At 41.5% G+C, this 22,747-nt stretch overlaps 1 protein-coding gene across 2 annotated transcripts in view; it reads right to left on the reverse strand.

Moving 5' to 3' along the window:
- The window catches only part of Bmper (BMP binding endothelial regulator), a 263,284-nt gene that overhangs the window by 181,115 nt on the left and 59,422 nt on the right, over positions 1-22,747 (reverse strand). For both annotated transcript variants that reach the window (XM_075966511.1, XM_075966510.1), the window contains exons 4-6: positions 20,936-21,018; positions 17,387-17,477; positions 13,723-13,805 (exon numbers count right to left, since the gene is read on the reverse strand). In XM_075966511.1, coding sequence (XP_075822626.1) covers positions 13,723-13,805; positions 17,387-17,477; positions 20,936-21,018 — 257 coding nt within the window. The remainder of the gene's footprint in view (positions 1-13,722; positions 13,806-17,386; positions 17,478-20,935; positions 21,019-22,747) is intronic.

Raw genomic sequence — 22,747 nt, forward strand, 5'->3', positions numbered from 1 at the left:
AGGAGGTCTGAAATCAATCTCTAATAGATTCTGAGAGAAAAACAATATCATTTACACATATGAATACACAAGTATACTTGCATTACTATATATGCCACACTAGCTCTTGGCTTTTTGTTAAAGCACCTGGTCCTGCTCTGTAGAGGAAGTCTAAAGACCAATGCTCCAAATGCCCCTCCACGTACCCTAGCCCAGCTAATTGGTGGAACCTTCCCCATCTGCTATCCATAGAACCTTCTCAGACAAGCATTCTGTCTCCCAGTGAACTGGTGAAAATCTTCCGGGTCACTCGGAAAGAAGTTACCTCATGCTTTACACATCAAAATTCCCAGCCCAGCTGCTGGATGACCCTGGTAAGCAACAAAGTGAGACCACAGGTTTGGGACAATCACAAGCAAGCATACCCAAAGCCCCTGCACCCAGACATCAGCTGCCCAGCCATCACTTTCTCTTTCATTCTTTAAAAACAAACTACATCAAAAAGATAGAAAAATGAAAATTTAAATGCAGACCATTTTTACAATGAGCTACTAAGCAAAAGTTTATACCTCAAACTTTTGTATTCATAATTGCTCTGAACTCCCCCGTATGCTAGGGGACAACACACCCTGCCCTCAACTTTATTCTAGTAATCTAAAGAAGTGGTTCTCAATCTTCCTGATGCTGTGACCCTTCAATACAGCTCCTCAAGTTGTGGTGACCCCCCAGCCATGAACTCATTTCGCTGCTACTTCATAACTGTAACTTTGGTACTGTTATGAATTGTAATGTAAATAACCTGATATTTAATCTGTGACCCCAAAAGGTCACAACCCACAGGTTAAGAACCACTGGTAAAGACTAGCAATGAGCAACATTACCAAAGCCAGGAGCTACACTTCAAGGGATGAGGACAGCAACCAAGAGAATCAGAAGGAAGCTACGACTACAGGCACACAGGAAGCTGGGTTAACCTACAGGAAGGGACAGACGTTACAGGTCTGTGGAGAAGCAACTAAGCAGGAAAACTTGGACAAACATCTTTAGATTTCTACTTTTCTCAACTGGAAATGAAAACAGGACTTCCGGGGCCTGAACTTGGCCTTTGGTGTGTTTCATTCTGCACACAGTGAATTTAAAAACACATAAAATCCACATGCCTCGGTATATTAAGTCTGTGATCCCTGTACACATAAACTCATTTCCAGTCCCAATTCTGGAAACTTCTGACTGACATCGTTGGCAAAACTACAGAGGTTTCTCATCTTTCTTGGCACCTGCCAAGGTTCTTCCCCTTGGAGGGTTGACTGTCTGATTTTGGCACACCTTTTGTAGAAAAACAATTTGCTGATACAGACATTTACAATTTCCTATTGAAATCTGCCTTGTTTTTCCTCCACCTACTCCCAAAAGATTGACATTAGGGGAAAAAAGGAACAGAAAATATTACATGTTACAATACGGAAATATAGAAGGAAAAAAATCTAGAAAAAGACAATTTTTAACAAAAAGGTAGAAATCACTAATGTAAAAAAATAGGATAAAGCTATTGGCTCATAGTAAGAGAGAAAATAAAGATGTGTGGAAATATACAGGCTCGTGTTTGTTTCCATTAGGAAGTTCCTACTGTGTTTGTAATATATGGCATGAATCCTATGTTGTTTTATATCTAGATATATGCATATATATTCCTCGTCTTCCCTTGCTCCCTGCCTCTCTTCCTTCCTTTCCTTGCCCTCTATACAAACACCATCACGTGAGCCTGGACATGTTTACTCTGGTCTTGACTCGAGGTTAAATGGGCTTGTGCTGCAGTAGAAAAGATGTATGGAGAGCTATGACTCCTGGGGCACCACATGCTTCTGCTTTAGTAAGATTCAGAAGGTAGTGCTCCTTGTGTATTTCTTCTTAATATACTAAGACGCATCTGTGTCACCGGTGACTCATGAGATGCATGTTCTCAAATCATATGCTATACTACTAACTGTATTGCTAACAGTATACACTGTAGCACTAACTGTATTCCTAACAGTAGACGCTGTAGCACTAACTGTATTCCTAATAGTATACACTGTAGCACTAACTGTATTCCTAACAGTAGATGCTGTAGCACTAACTGTATTCCTAATAGTATACACTGTAGCACTAACTGTATTCCTAACAGTAGACGCTGTAGCACTAACTGTATTCCTAATAGTATACACTGTAGCACTAACTGTATTCCTAACAGTATACACTGTAGCCCTAACTGTATTCCTAACAGTAGATGCTGTAGCACTAACTGTATTCCTAATAGTATACACTGTAGCACTAACTGTATTCCTAACAGTAGATGCTGTAGCACTAACTGTATTCCTAATAGTATACACTGTAGCACTAACTGTATTCCTAACAGTATACACTGTAGCCCTAACTGTATTCCTAACAGTATACACTGTAGTACTAACTGTATTCCTAACAGAAGACGCTGTAGCACTAACTGTATTCCTAACAGTAGACGCTGTAGCACTAACTGTATTCCTAAGAGTAGACGCTATAGCACTAACTGTATTCCTAACAGTATACGCTGTAGTACTAACTGTATTCCTAACAGTAGACGCTGTAGCACTAACTGTATTCCTAAAAGTAGACGCTGTAGCACTAACTGTATTCCTAACAGTAGACGCTGTAGCACTAACTGTATTCTTAACAGTATACGCTATAGCACTAACTGTATTCCTAATAGTATACACTGTAGCACTAACTGTATTCCTAACAGTAGACGCTGTAGCACTAACTGTATTCTTAACAGTAGACGCTGTAGCACTAACTGTATTCCTAACAGTAGACGCTGTAGCACTAACTGTATTCCTAACAGTAGACGCTGTAGCACTAACTGTATTCCTAACAGTAGACGCTGTAGCACTAACTGTATTCCTAACAGTATACACTGTAGCACTAACTGTATTCCTAACAGTAGACGCTGTAGCACTAACTGTATTCCTAACAGTATACACTGTAGCACTAACTGTATTCCTAACAGTATACACTGTAGCACTAACTGTATTCCTAACAGTAGATGCTGTAGCACTAACTGTATTCCTAACAGTAGATGCCGCAGCACTAACTGTATTCCAAACAATAGTAGATGCTGTAGCATTAACTGTATTGCAAACAATATACACTATAGCACTAACTGTATTCCTAACAGTAGATGCTGTAGCACTAACTGTATTCCTAACAGTAGACGCTGTAGCACTAACTGTATTCCTAACAGTAGACGCTGTAGCACTAACTGTATTCCTAACAGTAGACGCTGTAGCACTAACTGTATTCTTAACAGTATACGCTATAGCACTAACTGTATTCCTAATAGTATACACTGTAGCACTAACTGTATTCCTAACAGTAGACGCTGTAGCACTAACTGTATTCTTAACAGTAGACGCTGTAGCACTAACTGTATTCCTAAAAGTAGACGCTGTAGCACTAACTGTATTCCTAACAGTAGACGCTGTAGCACTAACTGTATTCCTAACAGTAGATGCTGTAGCACTAACTGTATTTCTAACAGTATACAATGTAGCACTAACTGTATTCCTAACAGTAGACGCTATAGCACTAACTGTATTCCTAACAGTAGATGCTGTAGCACTAACTGTATTCCTAACAGTAGACGCTGTAGCACTAACTGTATTCCTAACAGTATACACTGTAGCACTAACTGTATTCCTAACAGTAGACGCTGTAGCACTAACTGTATTCCTAACAGTATACACTGTAGCACTAACTGTATTCCTAACAGTAGACGCTGTAGCACTAACTGTATTCCTAACAGTATACACTGTAGCACTAACTGTATTCCTAACAGTATACACTGTAGCACTAACTGTATTCCTAACATTATACACTGTAGCACTAACTGTATTCCTAACAGTAGACGCTGTAGCACTAACTGTATTCCTAACAGTATACACTGTAGCACTAACTGTATTCCTAACAGTAGACGCTATAGCACTAACTGTATTCCTAATAGTATACACTGTAGCATTAACTGTATTCCTAACAGTAGACGCTGTAGCGCTAACTGTATTCCTAACAGTAGACGCTGTAGCACTAACTGTATTCCTAACAGTATACACTGTAGCACTAACTGTATTCCTAACAGTAGACGCTGTAGCACTAACTGTATTCCTAACAGTAGACGCTGTAGCACTAACTGTATTCCTAACAGTATACACTGTAGCACTAACTGTATTCCTAACAGTAGACGCTATAGCACTAACTGTATTCCTAATAGTATACACTGTAGCACTAACTGTATTCCTAACAGTAGACGCTGTAGCGCTAACTGTATTCCTAACAGTAGACGCTGTAGCACTAACTGTATTCCTAACAGTATACACTGTAGCACTAACTGTATTCCTAACAGTAGACGCTGTAGCACTAACTGTATTCCTAACAGTAGACGCTGTAGCACTAACTGTATTCCTAACAGTATACACTGTAGCACTAACTGTATTCCTAACAGTAGACGCTATAGCACTAACTGTATTCCTAATAGTATACACTGTAGCACTAACTGTATTCCTAACAGTATACACTGTAGCAATAACTGTATTCCTAACAGTATACACTGTAGCACTAACTGTATTCCTAACAGTATATGCTGTAGTACTAACTGTATTCCTAATAGTAGATGCCGCAGCACTAACTGTATTCAAAACAATAGTAGATGCTGTAGCATTAACTGTATTCCAAACAATATACACTATAGTACTAACTGTATTCCTAACAGTAGATGCTGTAGCACTAACTGTATTCCTAACAGTATACACTGTAGTACTAACTGTATTCCTAACAGTAGACGCTGTAGCACTAACTGTATTCCTAACAGTAGACGCTGTAGCACTAACTGTATTCCTAACAGTAGACGCTATAGCACTAACTGTATTCCTAACAGTATACACTGTAGTACTAACTGTATTCCTAACAGTAGACGCTGTAGCACTAACTGTATTCCTAACAGTAGACGCTGTAGCACTAACTGTATTCCTAACAGTAGACGCTGTAGCACTAACTGTATTCTTAACAGTATACGCTATAGCACTAACTGTATTCCTAATAGTATACACTGTAGCACTAACTGTATTCCTAACAGTAGACGCTGTAGCACTAACTGTATTCTTAACAGTAGACGCTGTAGCACTAACTGTATTCCTAACAGTAGACGCTGTAGCACTAACTGTATTCCTAACAGTAGACGCTGTAGCACTAACTGTATTCCTAACAGTAGATGCTGTAGCACTAACTGTATTTCTAACAGTATACACTGTAGCACTAACTGTATTCCTAACAGTAGACGCTATAGCACTAACTGTATTCCTAACAGTATACACTGTAGCACTAACTGTATTCCTAACAGTAGACGCTGTAGCACTAACTGTATTCCTAACAGTATACACTGTAGCACTAACTGTATTCCTAACAGTAGACGCTGTAGCACTAACTGTATTCCTAACAGTATACACTGTAGCACTAACTGTATTCCTAACAGTAGACGCTGTAGCACTAACTGTATTCCTAACAGTATACACTGTAGCACTAACTGTATTCCAAACAGTAGACGCTGTAGCACTAACTGTATTCCTAACAGTATACACTGTAGCACTAACTGTATTCCTAACAGTATATGCTGTAGTACTAACTGTATTCCTAACAGTAGATGCCGCAGCACTAACTGTATTCAAAACAATAGTAGATGCTGTAGCATTAACTGTATTCCAAACAATATACACTATAGTACTAACTGTATTCCTAACAGTAGATGCTGTAGCACTAACTGTATTCCTAACAGTATACACTGTAGTACTAACTGTATTCCTAACAGTAGACGCTGTAGCACTAACTGTATTCCTAACAGTAGACGCTGTAGCACTAACTGTATTCCTAACAGTAGACGCTATAGCACTAACTGTATTCCTAACAGTATACACTGTAGTACTAACTGTATTCCTAACAGTAGACGCTGTAGCACTAACTGTATTCCTAACAGTAGACGTTGTAGCACTAACTGTATTCCTAACAGTAGACGCTGTAGCACTAACTGTATTCTTAACAGTATACGCTATAGCACTAACTGTATTCCTAATAGTATACACTGTAGCACTAACTGTATTCCTAACAGTAGACGCTGTAGCACTAACTGTATTCTTAACAGTAGACGCTGTAGCACTAACTGTATTCCTAACAGTAGACGCTGTAGCACTAACTGTATTCCTAACAGTAGACGCTGTAGCACTAACTGTATTCCTAACAGTAGATGCTGTAGCACTAACTGTATTTCTAACAGTATACACTGTAGCACTAACTGTATTCCTAACAGTAGACGCTATAGCACTAACTGTATTCCTAACAGTATACACTGTAGCACTAACTGTATTCCTAACAGTAGACGCTGTAGCACTAACTGTATTCCTAACAGTATACACTGTAGCACTAACTGTATTCCTAACAGTAGACGCTGTAGCACTAACTGTATTCCTAACAGTAGATGCTGTAGCACTAACTGTATTCCTAACAGTAGACGCTGTAGCACTAACTGTATTCCTAACAGTAGACGCTGTAGCACTAACTGTATTCCTAACAGTATACACTGTAGCACTAACTGTATTCCTAACAGTAGACGCTGTAGCACTAACTGTATTCCTAACAGTATACACTGTAGCACTAACTGTATTCCTAACAGTATACACTGTAGCACTAACTGTATTCCTAACAGTATACACTGTAGCACTAACTGTATTCCTAACAGTAGACGCTGTAGCACTAACTGTATTCCTAACAGTATACACTGTAGCACTAACTGTATTCCTAACATTATACACTGTAGCACTAACTGTATTCCTAACAGTAGACGCTGTAGCACTAACTGTATTCCTAACAGTATACACTGTAGCACTAACTGTATTCCTAACAGTATACACTGTAGCACTAACTGTATTCCTAACAGTAGACGCTATAGCACTAACTGTATTCCTAATAGTATACACTGTAGCACTAACTGTATTCCTAACAGTAGACGCTGTAGCGCTAACTGTATTCCTAACAGTAGACGCTGTAGCACTAACTGTATTCCTAACAGTATACACTGTAGCACTAACTGTATTCCTAACAGTAGACGCTATAGCACTAACTGTATTCCTAATAGTATACACTGTAGCACTAACTGTATTCCTAACAGTAGACGCTGTAGCGCTAACTGTATTCCTAACAGTAGACGCTGTAGCACTAACTGTATTCCTAACAGTAGACGCTGTAGCACTAACTGTATTCCTAACAGTAGACGCTGTAGCACTAACTGTATTCCTAACAGTATACACTGTAGCACTAACTGTATTCCTAACAGTAGACGCTGTAGCACTAACTGTATTCCTAACAGTATACACTGTAGCAATAACTGTATTCCTAACAGTATACACTGTAGCACTAACTGTATTCCTAACAGTATATGCTGTAGTACTAACTGTATTCCTAACAGTAGATGCCGCAGCACTAACTGTATTCAAAACAATAGTAGATGCTGTAGCATTAACTGTATTCCAAACAATATACACTATAGTACTAACTGTATTCCTAACAGTAGATGCTGTAGCACTAACTGTATTCCTAACAGTATACACTGTAGTACTAACTGTATTCCTAACAGTAGACGCTGTAGCACTAACTGTATTCCTAACAGTAGACGCTGTAGCACTAACTGTATTCCTAACGGTAGACGCTATAGCACTAACTGTATTCCTAACAGTATACACTGTAGTACTAACTGTATTCCTAACAGTAGACGCTGTAGCGCTAACTGTATTCCTAACAGTAGACGCTGTAGCACTAACTGTATTCCTAACAGTAGACGCTGTAGCACTAACTGTATTCTTAACAGTATACGCTATAGCACTAACTGTATTCCTAATAGTATACACTGTAGCACTAACTGTATTCCTAACAGTAGACGCTGTAGCACTAACTGTATTCCTAACAGTAGACGCTGTAGCACTAACTGTACTCCTAACAGTAGACGCTGTAGCACTAACTGTATTCTTAACAGTATACGCTATAGCACTAACTGTATTCCTAATAGTATACACTGTAGCACTAACTGTATTCCTAACAGTAGACGCTGTAGCACTAACTGTATTCCTAACAGTATACACTGTAGCACTAACTCTATTCCTAACAGTATACACTGTAGCACTAACTGTATTCCTAACAGTAGACGCTGTAGCACTAACTGTATTCCTAACAGTATACACTGTAGCACTAACTGTATTCCTAACAGTATACACTGTAGCACTAACTGTATTCCTAACAGTAGATGCTGTAGCACTAACTGTATTCCTAACAGTAGATGCTGTAGCACTAACTGTATTCCTAACAGAATACACTGTAGCACTAACTGTATTCTTAACAGCAGACGCTGTAGCACTAACTGTATTCCTAACAGTATACACTGTAGCACTAACTGTATTCCTAACAGTATACACTGTAGCACTAACTGTATTCTTAACAGCAGACGCTGTAGCACTAACTGTATTCCTAACAGTAGACGCTGTAGCACTAACTGTATTCTTAACAGTAGACGCTGTAGCACTAACTGTATTCCTAACAGTAGACGCTGTAGCACTAACTGTATTCCTAACAGTAGACGCTGTAGCACTAACTGTATTCCTAACAGTAGACGCTGTAGCACTAACTGTATTCCTAACAGTATACACTGTAGCACTAACTGTATTCCTAACAGTATACACTGTAGCACTAACTGTATTCCTAACAGTAGACGCTATAGCACTAATGTATTCCTAATAGTATACACTGTAGCACTAACTGTATTCCTAACAGTAGACGCTGTAGCACTAACTGTATTCCTAACAGTAGACGCTGTAGCACTAACTGTATTCCTAACAGTATACACTGTAGCACTAACTGTATTCCTAACAGTAGACGCTGTAGCACTAACTGTATTCCTAACAGTAGACGCTGTAGCACTAACTGTATTCCTAACACTATACACTGTAGCACTAACTGTATTCCTAACAGTAGACGTTGTAGCACTAACTGTATTCCTAACAGTATACACTGTAGCACTAACTGTATTCCTAACAGTATACACTGTAGCACTAACTGTATTCCTAACAGTATACACTGTAGCACTAACTGTATTCCTAACAGTAGACGCTATAGCACTAACTGTATTCCTAACAGTATACACTGTAGCACTAACTGTATTCCTAACAGTAGACGCTGTAGCGCTAACTGTATTCCTAACAGTAGACGCTGTAGCACTAACTGTATTCCTAACAGTATACACTGTAGCACTAACTGTATTCCTAACAGTAGACGCTGTAGCACTAACTGTATTCCTAACAGTAGACGCTGTAGCACTAACTGTATTCCTAACAGTATACACTGTAGCACTAACTGTATTCCTAACAGTAGACGCTGTAGCACTAACTGTATTCCTAACAGTATACACTGTAGCACTAACTGTATTCCTAACAGTATACACTGTAGCACTAACTGTATTCCTAACAGTAGATGCTGTAGCACTAACTGTATTCCTAACAGTAGATGCTGTAGCACTAACTGTATTCCTAACAGTAGATGCCGCAGCACTAACTGTATTCCAAACAATAGTAGATGCTGTAGCATTAACTGTATTCCAAACAATATACACTATAGCACTAACTGTATTCCTAACAGTAGATGCTGTAGCACTAACTGTATTCCTAACAGTAGACGCTGTAGCACTAACTGTATTCTTAACAGTAGACGCTGTAGCACTAACTGTATTCTTAACAGTATACGCTATAGCACTAACTGTATTCCTAATAGTATACACTGTAGCACTAACTGTATTCCTAACAGTAGACGCTGTAGCACTAACTGTATTCTTAACAGTAGACGCTGTAGCACTAACTGTATTCCTAACAGTAGACGCTGTAGCACTAACTGTATTCCTAACAGTAGACGCTGTAGCACTAACTGTATTCCTAACAGTAGACGCTGTAGCACTAACTGTATTCCTAACAGTATACACTGTAGCACTAACTGTATTCCTAACAGTAGACGCTATAGCACTAACTGTATTCCTAACAGTATACACTGTAGCACTAACTGTATTCCTAACAGTAGACGCTGTAGCACTAACTGTATTCCTAACAGTATACACTGTAGCACCAACTGTATTCCTAACAGTAGACGCTGTAGCACTAACTGTATTCCTAACAGTATACACTGTAGCACTAACTGTATTCCTAACAGTATACACTGTAGCACTAACTGTATTCCTAACAGTAGACGCTGTAGCACTAACTGTATTCCTAACAGTATACACTGTAGCACTAACTGTATTCCTAACAGTATACACTGTAGCACTAACTGTATTCCTAACAGTAGATGCTGTAGCACTAACTGTATTCCTAACAGTAGATGCTGTAGCACTAACTGTATTCCTAACAGAATACACTGTAGCACTAACTGTATTCTTAACAGCAGACGCTGTGGCACTAACTGTATTCCTAACAGTATACACTGTAGCACTAACTGTATTCCTAACAGTATACACTGTAGCACTAACTGTATTCTTAACAGCAGACGCTGTAGCACTAACTGTATTCCTAACAGTAGAAGCCGTAGCACTAACTGTATTCCTAACAGTAGACGCTGTAGCACTAACTGTATTCTTAACAGTATACGCTATAGCACTAACTGTATTCCTAAGTATACACTGTAGCACTAACTGTATTCCTAACAGTAGACGCTGTAGCACTAACTGTATTCTTAACAGTAGACGCTGTAGCACTAACTGTATTCCTAACAGTAGACGCTGTAGCACTAACTGTATTCCTAACAGTAGACGCTGTAGCACTAACTGTATTCCTAACAGTATACACTGTAGCACTAACTGTATTCCTAACAGTAGACGCTGTAGCACTAACTGTATTCCTAACAGTATACACTGTAGCACTAACTGTATTCCTAACAGTAGACGCTGTAGCACTAACTTTATTCCTAACAGTATACACTGTAGCACTAACTGTATTCCTAACAGTATACACTGTAGCACTAACTGTATTCCTAACAGTAGACGCTGTAGCACTAACTGTATTCCTAACAGTATACACTGTAGCACTAACTGTATTCCTAACAGTATACACTGTAGCACTAACTGTATTCCTAACAGTAGATGCTGTAGCACTAACTGTATTCCTAACAGTAGATGCTGTAGCACTAACTGTATTCCTAACAGAATACACTGTAGCACTAACTGTATTCTTAACAGCAGACGCTGTAGCACTAACTGTATTCCTAACAGTATACACTGTAGCACTAACTGTATTCCTAACAGTATACACTGTAGCACTAACTGTATTCCTAACAGTAGACGCTGTAGCACTAACTGTATTCCTAACAGTATACGCTGTAGCACTAACTGTATTCCTAACAGTATACACTGTAGCACTAACTGTATTCTTAACAGCAGACGCTGTAGCACTAACTGTATTCCTAACAGTAGACGCTGTAGCACTAACTGTATTCTTAACAGTAGACGCTGTAGCACTAACTGTATTCCTAACAGAAGACGCTGTAGCACTAACTGTATTCCTAACAGTAGACGCTGTAGCACTAACTGTATTCCTAACATTAGACGCTGTAGCACTAACTGTATTCCTAACAGTAGACGCTGTAGCACTAACTGTATTCCTAACAGTATACACTGTAGCACTAACTGTATTCCTAACAGTAGACGCTATAGCACTAACTGTATTCCTAATAGTATACACTGTAGCACTAACTGTATTCCTAACAGTAGACGCTGTAGCGCTAACTGTATTCCTAACAGTAGACGCTGTAGCACTAACTGTATTCCTAACAGTATACACTGTAGCACTAACTGTATTCCTAACAGTAGACGCTGTAGCACTAACTGTATTCCTAACAGTAGACGCTGTAGCACTAACTGTATTCCTAACAGTATACACTGTAGCACTAACTGTATTCCTAACAGTAGACGCTGTAGCACTAACTGTATTCCTAACAGTAGACGCTGTAGCACTAACTGTATTCCTAACAGTATACACTGTAGCACTAACTGTATTCCTAACAGTATACACTGTAGCACTAACTGTATTCCTAACAGTAGATGCTGTAGCACTAACTGTATTCCTAACAGTAGATGCTGTAGCACTAACTGTATTCCTAACAGTAGACGCTGTAGCACTAACTGTATTCCTAACAGTAGACGCTGTAGCACTAACTGTATTCCTAACAGTAGACGCTGTAGCACTAACTGTATTCCTAACAGTAGACGCTGTAGCACTAACTGTATTCCTAACAGTAGATGCTGTAGCACTAACTGTATTCCTAACAGTAGACGCTGTAGCACTAACTGTATTCCTAACAGTAGACGCTGTAGCACTAACTGTATTCCTAACAGTAGATGCCGCAGCACTAACTGTATTCCAAACAATAGTAGATGCTGTAGCATTAACTGTATTCCAAACAATATACACTATAGCACTAACTGTATTCCTAACAGTAGACGCTGTAGCACTAACTGTATTCCTAAGAGTAGATGCCGCAGCACTAACTGTATTCCAAACAATAGTAGATGCTGTAGCATTAACTGTATTCCAAACAATATACACTATAGCACTAACTGTATTCCTAACAGTAGACGCTGTAGCACTAACTGTATTCCTAACAGTAGACGCTGTAGCACTAACTGTATTCCTAAAAGTAGATGCTGTACTAACTCCTACTGTAAATCTCCTGGAGCAACAGCTGAACACCAGACTCCCCATCACCATCATCACCACTGGTTTTACTTCTGATATAAAATACATTAATTTAAAAATTCCCTTTGAGCCAGGCGGTGGTGGCTCAGGCCTTTAATCCTAGCACTCGGGAGGCAGAGGCAGGCGGATCTCTGTGAGTTCGAGGCCAGCCTGGTCTACAAGAGCTAGTTCCAGGACAGGAACCAAAAAAGCGATGGAGAAACCCTGTCTCGAAAATCAAAAAAATAAATAAATAAAAATAAATAAATAAATAAAAATAAAAATTCCCTTTAAAATCAGAGCACAGGCCAAACTCTTCCTCATTCTTAAGCATGCTTGAAAAGATGGGTCTATGGTTGTCTCCCTAATTTCTAGGGTTATTTTTGAGCAATCTCCTCCCATCAGTTCCCTACAACCCCAGGTGACCAACCTTCTCTCACCCCACAGAACACACAGAGACTGTTTGTTCTCATTCACTTCCCACTTTGACGGCAATGAAGTTAAAGGTCCCACGGCCAGAAGCCGCTCTGCTTCATGAAACAGAAGACCCATGGTCTTCCCCAAATGGGGTGGAGGGATTCCGCTGTTTGAGGGGACAGTGGATCTTAATGAGAGGTCAGTTTGCTCTCCAGAGTATAACTAAACAAGGTCTGCAGACAGCGATTATTATATGACTGTGGATCTATTAGAGCAAGCCCAGGGATACTGTTGAACATTCTGCAATGAATGCATGCAAACAGGTCCATCGCATAGAACCCTAGCCCAGAAGGTGAACATCACCAGAGTTGAGAAGCTTGCCTCACATGGAGTGGGTTCTCCCGGGGCTCTGCATCGTGAGATTCTAATGAGGAGAATGTAGAAGATACCTCTGCTCTTAGTAAAGGCACGAAGTGGTCAACCCTAAGGACCATCTGAGCAGAGCAGTACTTACAACACAGGAGCACTTGATACATTTGCTTCCTTCCGGCTGGAATTCTTCTCCTTCTTGGTACTGCACACCTTCAAACATACAGCCTGGAAAGCGGGGAATTTGCAATTAGGACAACAGTCTTCATTCAGCTTGGCATGAGCCTTCCACCTTCTATTACCGCCTCCCAGCTGTGCCTCTACTGAGTATAGATCCCCTTTGATCACAACAGTGTGCACAATGAAAAGGGGAAATGACACAGTTCGAGTGACTGGCACGTTCACACAGGCCCAGAAACCCTGAAGCTGATAGGAAACAAATGACAGTGGAGCCTGAGTCAGCCCATGGCCGGCAGATGTGCCACAGTGAGTCATGCAGGGTCGTGCTGACCACAGCCAGGGTGACGAACTCAGAGAGGTCAGAAGAGGCCAAAGGAAGGCTGAGGGAGGGATGGTGGGGATGAGAAAGAGCAGATGCCTCTGTGGGAGGCCACTAGAGTACCAGGAGTTACACCCTATTCTTGGCCCAGCGTGCCCTTGGTTCCCATACCACCTTCTGGTACTGCAAAAGAGAGGCTCTGTCTTCCCACAGAAGACAAAACCATGGTAGGTGACTGAGTTGTAATATGAACTCGGTTTTGACACACATGGTGCCCTTACAGAGGGTCACGCACAAAGGCAATAATGGGCGGGGACAAGACAGGATGTGCCCCATGGTTTTCTGATCCACTCCATGTGTTAATGGGCTGTATACCTCCTGCCAAGTGTAGCTCATAAAGGTCCAAACCTGCGGGAGATGTTTCCCCTCAGAAAGATGCTCAGGGTAGTACTTACACTAAATGACCCAAGACACAGGCTAGCAAGCAGCTGGGTCATGCCAACCACAGGCCTGTCAGCAAATGGCATAACCCCTTCCTTCAGGACTTTCCTCATAGTAGCCAGTGTTGGAAGCAGAACTACGTATGGGTAGGCTTTTGTGAAGGACAGAGAAGTTCCCAAGACAATGTCAAAAGAAATCATCAAACGCTTGAAGGACCTGGCTCCCGATGAAGGGAAATGAACATTGCAATGGCTGAACTGGCTCCCGGCCCTATCCGTCTTCAAGCTAAGTGTGACTCTTCACTCAATAGAAAGATATGAGGATAAGAACTGAATGCAAAATACAAAGGCCAAGAAAAGGCAAATTCACATGATGGCCCAGGGATAAGATCTCTTTTTATAGCTATACCCGTTGCTAGCAATCAGATGTCTCCTTGCTGTTCTGGATGGTTTTGAAAAATCTTGGTAGCTTGCATGGCCTTGCCAGTGACTGTGTCTTAGCACCATTCATAATGGCAGGCGCTTAATTGTCTATTTCCAAAGGACATTCCCAGCAAAGTGTCTTCAATCCTTTCCCATGTTTACGCCTCCGACTCTGTCATATGGCTTTCCACAACAATCTATATTTGACAACTTAAACAACAGAATTTAAAATAATTCTATTTCTAGCACACCCACCATCCTTGAGCAGGACTCAGACTACAATGAAGGAGCAGACAACCAAGAATGCCCTGAAATTCATTGCAGGAGGAAACTGCCCGCATGTTTGTCATTATAGAGAATGCCAGTCTGATCAATGGCAGATGCCAGTCCTTCTGCATGACGAGGGTGAACCCCCAAGGCTGTCCTTGACTCTCCCTATCTAGACTCGGCTGAGGCTTCCCTCCAAGACAAAGGATGAGACTTTCTGGAGATCACTGCTTCTGAATCTTCCAACTCGCATCCCAAACATGGTCGCTGGAATTCAGGAGAGGGATCAAAGCTGACAGCTAATTACATCCCCAGGGTGCCATGCTTGTGCAGTTGTCAGGGGACATGTGTGGCACTGGGGCATGATCATTTTTAATATTTGCTTTCCAGAGCACCAGAACCTACACAGAATACTCCTCTGGGTATTGATGGGGCAGCGTGATTTGAGGGCAAGGGAAGAGAAGGAATCTGGTTGCAGCCCCATCCGTGGCCATTGGTTACTAAGGCCCTCATATCAATGGGTCCGATTTCTTGCTAGCACTTTACCAATGTGTACAAGAATGGAGCTCAACTTTTTTCTTCCTGGGAACTGAACCCAAAGCACAACAACAAAAACAAGTGGCCAAAGAGAAAAACTTCAACTCTGAAATAGATGCACCCTGCCAACTGCATCCTTATGTTTCAAAGACAACCTAAAAACAGAGCTATCATCCAATGGCAGGGTGTGATTTATATACAGTCCAAGGATTCCTTTATATTACCCCAATATAATATTGCTCCTTGAGCACTCCTGAGATTAAGAAGGGGGACCCTGAATTGATTCTGCATTGATAAATCAACTTTCTACTCAATACAACTATCTAATAATCTAGACATTATTATAAAGTTTAATCTAGATAGAAAAAATAATTGTCCTGTTATCAGTCTTAAATTTGGCTACATATAGAAATTACTTGGGCCCAACCACCAGCCCAACACTGCCACTGCCTTGAAGATTCAAATAAAATTTGCCGGGATGCAGCCTAGGCATTAAATTTCCACGTACGGTCTTAAGAACTGACCATTAGACTTAATAAATCTCCTGACGGTATCAAAGGACATGTTACCGCAGTTCAAATCACCTAGCATATTCAGAGAGAAAGCATTCAAACAAACCCCTGATCAATACAAAGCAGTCGGCTTATGGAATTGGTTCACTTCTAACCAGTCTTTCCACCTGCATAAGCTGAAAAAAGATCAGTTTCACAGAAACCCTGGAGTGATCTAGAGCTGAATAAAGACCTCTCAGGGCACGAGGAAAACTAGGAGTGAGAAAAACTGCCTGTGGGGTTTCTGTGGGACTAACACATAGAGGAAGCGAGCCTGAGACCATGTCTGCAAAGCATCCCACATGGGACTTCTGCTGTCTCAGAGGAAGGTCCGAAGAACAGCCAGGCCTTTGCACAGTACCCCACAAAGCAAAGACTAGTAGTTGTGAGAATCGGCACTAGAGAGGAGAAGGGCTCAGAGAAAACACAAAACACCTGTCTGAGACTATTGGCCACAGGCTTAAGAGATCAGGAAAAACATCTCTCACCTAAAAATCCCCAGGCTCTCATGAGAGAGCAGGAGAAGACACGGGAGCCCTCCCACCGCCAGCAGGAAAGGGTTCCTCCGCTGTCAGCTCAGCAGAAGGGCCCTCTCCAGAAAGACAGAGGGTCCAACTTGTTAAACCACATTGAAAACTGAAACCAACAAAACTCCAAACTAAAGTCATGTGGGACACAGCACTCAGTTTTCAGAAAACATCTGGTCACCTCATCATCGTGACACGCTCTGGCCGAAGTATTGCAGTAGGAAACAGTAAAAAAAAAAAACATTCTGAACGCAAGTAGAGACATAGTCCGTCCTTCCAAAGTAAGCACTACCTGTGGCCCTGAGTGGAAAGCAGGCCTCTGAGCTTGGGGATTCCTCAAGCCAAGACCTCCAGCACATAGTTCCACTCACGCTGGGCACACAAGAGCCCGACGGATACTGCCACTCGAAGGAGCTTCCTCTCTGAACTCATTCCATGCACAGATGTAAAGTGAAGGTCAGTGTGGGGAGGGGAGGGGAATAATGCGTGGTTGACAGGACACAACAACCTCCACAGAGCTGTGCTGCACCACAGAACCCATCAGCTTCCCTTTCTTGAACATTACCTGGACAGGTAGGGCAGCAGGCTCCCGGATGCTCTGAGGGATTTTTACAATAAACAACACAGCGCACCTCAGACTCTGTGACGACACCCTCCTGGAAAACAGAATGTCACAAGTCAGCCCAGAATTACCACTTGAGTTACTCCTTTGAGGAAGAAGGGGGATGAATCCAAAGCCCCACAGTGCAGGATTGGCTGTTGGACCTCAAAGATGGTGATAGAAACGAGGCAAGACCCAGCTCACTGGAAGGATGCTCTGGGCCTCACTAGGCATGTCCTATTGCCTGTTATTGGCCACATCCTTGTACTTGGGCTTTGGTCCTGCGCTTTCTTCCTGTAAATCTGTGTAGGAAGACCTCTGTGCTGGCAGTGGGCCTCTGGCATGCTGGTTGGGCATTCACAATTGTTTAAGTCATCCGTAACGATTGCCTTTTCTAACACTGTTACTATGCTACCAGCCATTAGCTTCAGACACAAAGGAAAATCAGAATGCCTAGACCTGTGTCCAGAAAAAGCACAAGTCCAGAAAAATCCTTACCACCTTCTAGAAAAACAGTTGCCAGCTCTACAATCTTACAAGTGCCACTTGGCTTCCAGTAGAACCTGGAACTAAGTTTCCTTCAGCAGTAAATGCAAAGATGCCAGAAAATTATTTCTAAGTTCACCCTAGGTTATGTCAAAACAGATTGTGTAGGTTCAAATGATGAAATCAAGGGAGTCTTTAGCAACCTGATCTTGGGACTGTGATATCTAAATGGCTATTTAAGCTTTTGGATTTGGACTATATGATTCTTTTTTGAAATGGGTTCTCAAGAATCCCATGCAGGTCTCGAAGCCTTGAGCTTCTGATCCTTCTTCTACCTCCTGAGCGCTGGGATCACAAACAAGTTTCCAGAGAATTTTCATGGTCAGTCTTTGGTGAGCTCCCTCTGTATTCTCCACCCACTTTTTCTAAATAAATTCATGTTCTTATTGGTTTGATTTGAGTTTGAAACGTGAGTAGCATGGGCTGAAGGTAGCGGTCACAATCTCACAACAAATCCATTTTCATCCATGTGTCTGCCTCCTAGCATCCAACTTAACAAGGGAAATATACTAAATGTCTCATGTCGTGCTAGGCTCGAGGGTGGTACTCCTAGGAGAATTTATTACATCATTTATCACATTTGGGTGGAGGGATCCCCAAATAGCAGCTACAGACATTTTTAAAATGTATTCTTTAGCACTATAACTGAAGCAATGCTATGGACTACAGTCAATTTTCCTGCAGTAGCTGCCGTCTACACGGAGACCTCAGGGTAATTCCCAGCATATGTGACCTCCAGATTCTTCTCTTCAAGTTAGAAATTAGAAGTGGGCAAAAAAATGTAAAATTTTCATCATTAGAACTCCTTTGGCACAGAATATAAGAAATATGTCGAATTCTACGCAAATGGAAACAGACAAGATCATTAGACTTGCTGTCTCCTGTCCAGTACCTAGTTGTACCTACAGCATGCTGGCATCTGCTAGAAGCATTATAATGAGACTCTCTTTCTCTGCTCACCACCTCCCAAATAGCTCTGTCCTTTTTTTTTCAGAGGTGTAGAGAGCACACTGAATCCTCTGTTACGATTCTGTGCCCTGGAGAGAGACTAGAATTTTGCTTACTTCATAGCAACAGGACATGCCTAGCAAGTACCGGAAAGGCCCTTACCTGCATCCTTCTATGAGGTCTCCTTCCCTCAGGAAGGGAGTGGGAGGCAGGAGCAGGAAGATACCTGCTGCCAGCGCATCCCGGAGGTGTGCTTTCCTGCCTGTTGAGTGAAAGGACATCTTGGGGCCCCGTGAAGAGAAAGCATAGAAGGTGAGATTCATCTTTGGAGGGGAACAGCCCCTCCCAAATCTTCTGCAGTGTTCTACACTGGGGCATGTTTTCATTTTTAGTAACTATGGATATCTCACCCATCCTCTCTGGGCTCCACCCAAAGGCAGGAGGATAGACAGTAGAGGGCACTCTTCGGGAAAGGAAATGCCCCTGTATAGAGGCTTCCATTTAATTTAATCTTCAGTCATTCAAGACAGCAGCATTGACTCTCATCTAAGCTACCTGGGTATCTAAAGACCTCAGGACTGATGTGCACAGTGTCGTTCATTCAGGACTCCTCACAAGGCATGATTAGCTTATTTAATGAACATTGTAACCAAGACTTCCAGAACATTCCAGCAAAGACAGGAATGTTCATTGAAGAAGGGGCAGGGTGGAGCTGACAATGTTGACAAGGATGTGGACTTTGTTACTCTCATTAAAGCTCATTGCTCTTGTGTCTCTGTGACCTGAGTCTGATTGAGTTACAGTCAAAAGTATACTTAGCGTTTATTGATTTTCCCTACTGTTCATTTCACATATAGCTTACTACACAAACAAGCCAAAAAGTACACAAATAAGTCTAATGATCAAGACTGCCTATTGTACACTAAAATCTACAGTATAATAAAGCCATGCATGGCTTTCTAGAATTTAGATTTCAGAAGCAAACTGTCAAGATCCCTGAAAGAATATCCGAGCCAAACATCCAGTATTATGCTCGCCTTTCAGTCCCTCCTCTGACTACAAACACATATACAAAGAGGAATAAAATAACTTAACATCTTCTCCATAAAAAAACTTTGAAGTTACTTAAAATTAAATGGACATTACTTTTTTGAGCAGAAGAAACATAAATTTATTAAGGAAAAGTGAGGAAGAACTCCAAAGAGTGAGAGGGGCTTCAAGAAAAAAATATCCCACAATTGTTCTTTTTTTTAATTTACTCTGTGTGTGTGTGTGTGTGTGTGTGTAGTGTACATTCATGCTCTGTGTAAATGTGGAGGCCAGAGGTCAGCTTTGGAGTCTGTTCTCTCCTTCTGTCTTACTGTGAGTTCTGAGGACTGGACTCAGGCCACAGACTTGCACAGAAAGCACAAACCCCATCTCCCTCTGAGCGACACCACCAGCCCCTGACTGTTAATTCTGATACAGTATTTCTATACAGTCAGGAAAGGAGTTCAAGAATTTTGCCTCTTCGTTGCCCTTTGGCTCATCTGCCCAGGTCTAATGTGAGAGACACATGGAGCAACGGCTCATCCGGGAATTAAACAAATATCAATAACGGCGGAGTCCATACCTGCTTTCCCCGTGGTTCTTAAACTGGTCAGGCTGAATTTACTAAGCTACGGTGTGTGAATTACTTCACTTGAATTCTGTTTACAATGTGGCTCCAGCTTAAATTTTTTTGATCAAAGAAGGACAATGTATCTCATATAAAAGTGCCTTTTTTCGGCTAATAGGAGTCCATGGTCTGCTTACAGATGACTTCACAGGAAGACACGAGCATCTTCCTGGAGCTTTCCAGCCTCGGTGTAACAGTGGTGGAGAGTCCTGCTGTGTGTTTCTAGAGACAAGTCCTATTCAGTATCACCCTGCACCTGTCCCATGCTGGACGATGAAACAGATGGACAGAGTCGTCCCTGTCTCTCTCTGCTCGATATTGTCTGAGTGTGGTGGCTGAGGAGGAGAGAAGCTGGGTTTTACCTGGCACTGCCGCAGGACACACGGTTCACCCGGGCTTTGCCATCTGAAGGAACTGTTGTACGTTCTTCCTTCATGGGTACAACCTAGACAGGAAGAGAAGAGGCCGGGGGTGAGTGTGCTTCCTCTCTCTCTGGAACAGAAGTGTGTATGTCATGTAAGCCAAGGCTAGCTCCCTGGCAATGATTTCTTTCCTACAGCACACATATATCTGCTTGGCATACAGTCACATTAATTCTTTCACTACCGAATGCATTAACCTCACAGACTATACTTTCACATAGAAAACCATATACAATTCTCTTGGCAAAAATATATAAAATTATTGTTTTATTTCTGTTTAATCAAATATGAGAACACCATATCTAAAAATACCACAGTGAAGGGGGATTTTGCGTGAGAGTTTAAGAATTCAAGAATTACTGAAGTTAAGACCGAAGTATAAAACATAGTGGAAAGTATAAATTAAAATATAGAGACTGATTACAAAATTCTAGTAACTATGGCCATCACTAAAGCAAACCTTCAAGGCTTCATTCCCACCTCAAAGAGCTATGCCTTCCTATTTCAGTTTTGTTTTACTCTTAGGTAATAAATTTAAACAAATCTGAAATTACTAATGCATGGGTTATTACATGCTGAGTTAATAGGAAAAACAAAATTCATACTAATTCATTGGCAAAAACAGAAGTTAGAGGCTAGAGATCTTCAGAAGGAGAACAAGCAGTTTGGCTTCAGTCCCTGGGACAAAAGCCAAAGAAGTAACCGAAGAACATAATTCATTCAACGTGGACTCAAGTTTACCAATAGTATCCTCTGTGCTTGGCCTGTACTCTGTCGAGATGCACCTGGATGCATCTACTGTCACTGTCTCCCCAGAAGCCCACCAAACAGAAGGATTCGCCAAAATATATAAAACGGAGAACATGCGACGTGATGGGATTGTTACAAAAGAAAAGGGCAGCCCCTCTGCCACAGCGGAGAACTTCCGGTTACCTGCTCAAGCTCAGCTCCGTCAGTCCATCTTGTTCACAAACAGAAAGGACTCGCTTCTTCCGGGAGTTCTTTCACATCGCACCGTGGCGAAGTGTTCTTAATTCATAATAACAGAATAAGAACGGGCTTATGGAACGCTCGGCAGATGTTTTCATAAACTCGGAATCCTGATCTGAATTTCCAGGCACTACGACTGCCTGAGAGGGCTTAGTAACTCTCCGGTCTGTGCCTACATATCCAAAGACTGAAGTGCACCGCTGATTGGAAACATATCTGGGAAACGCTTTCACTATATATTTTTTAATTTCCTTTGCTTGAAGTGTTACAGAGATAAAGTGTTCAACCACAAAAACCTTTAGCACACTGCAAATACTTATGCCAAACCAAGGATGAATACAGTACATTTTCAACAATGAAAAGCAATATAGAACGATTCAGGCGAGCATAAATCTCGCTGAGCAAATGCACTTATGAGCGACATGCCATGTGCCTGTCTGATCGACTAACACGGGCTTGTTTGGATAATAAATAACTTGTTCCAAGTAATGGAAGCAGGGAAATCAGAGGACCAAATCCCATTCATACTAAATCCAAGCAAATACAAAACTCCTGCCAAGTGGGCCAGTACAGTGGGGTTTCTGGGTGTGTTCATATTTTCATCCTCTGGATTAAAAACTGTAAAGACAGGATAATTTTTTTTTAATTTTTTGCTACTAATAGGGCAAGCAGTGATCTTGCCTTTCCACGTGGAGGGAGAAAACCTAGTAGAAAGGTCACAGAGGCTTGGGAGGAAGCGCAGGCCAGGCGACCCCCTAACAA

The sequence above is a fragment of the Microtus pennsylvanicus genome, chromosome 3 (assembly GCF_037038515.1).
Source record: "Microtus pennsylvanicus isolate mMicPen1 chromosome 3, mMicPen1.hap1, whole genome shotgun sequence".
Taxonomy (NCBI): domain Eukaryota; kingdom Metazoa; phylum Chordata; class Mammalia; order Rodentia; family Cricetidae; genus Microtus; species Microtus pennsylvanicus.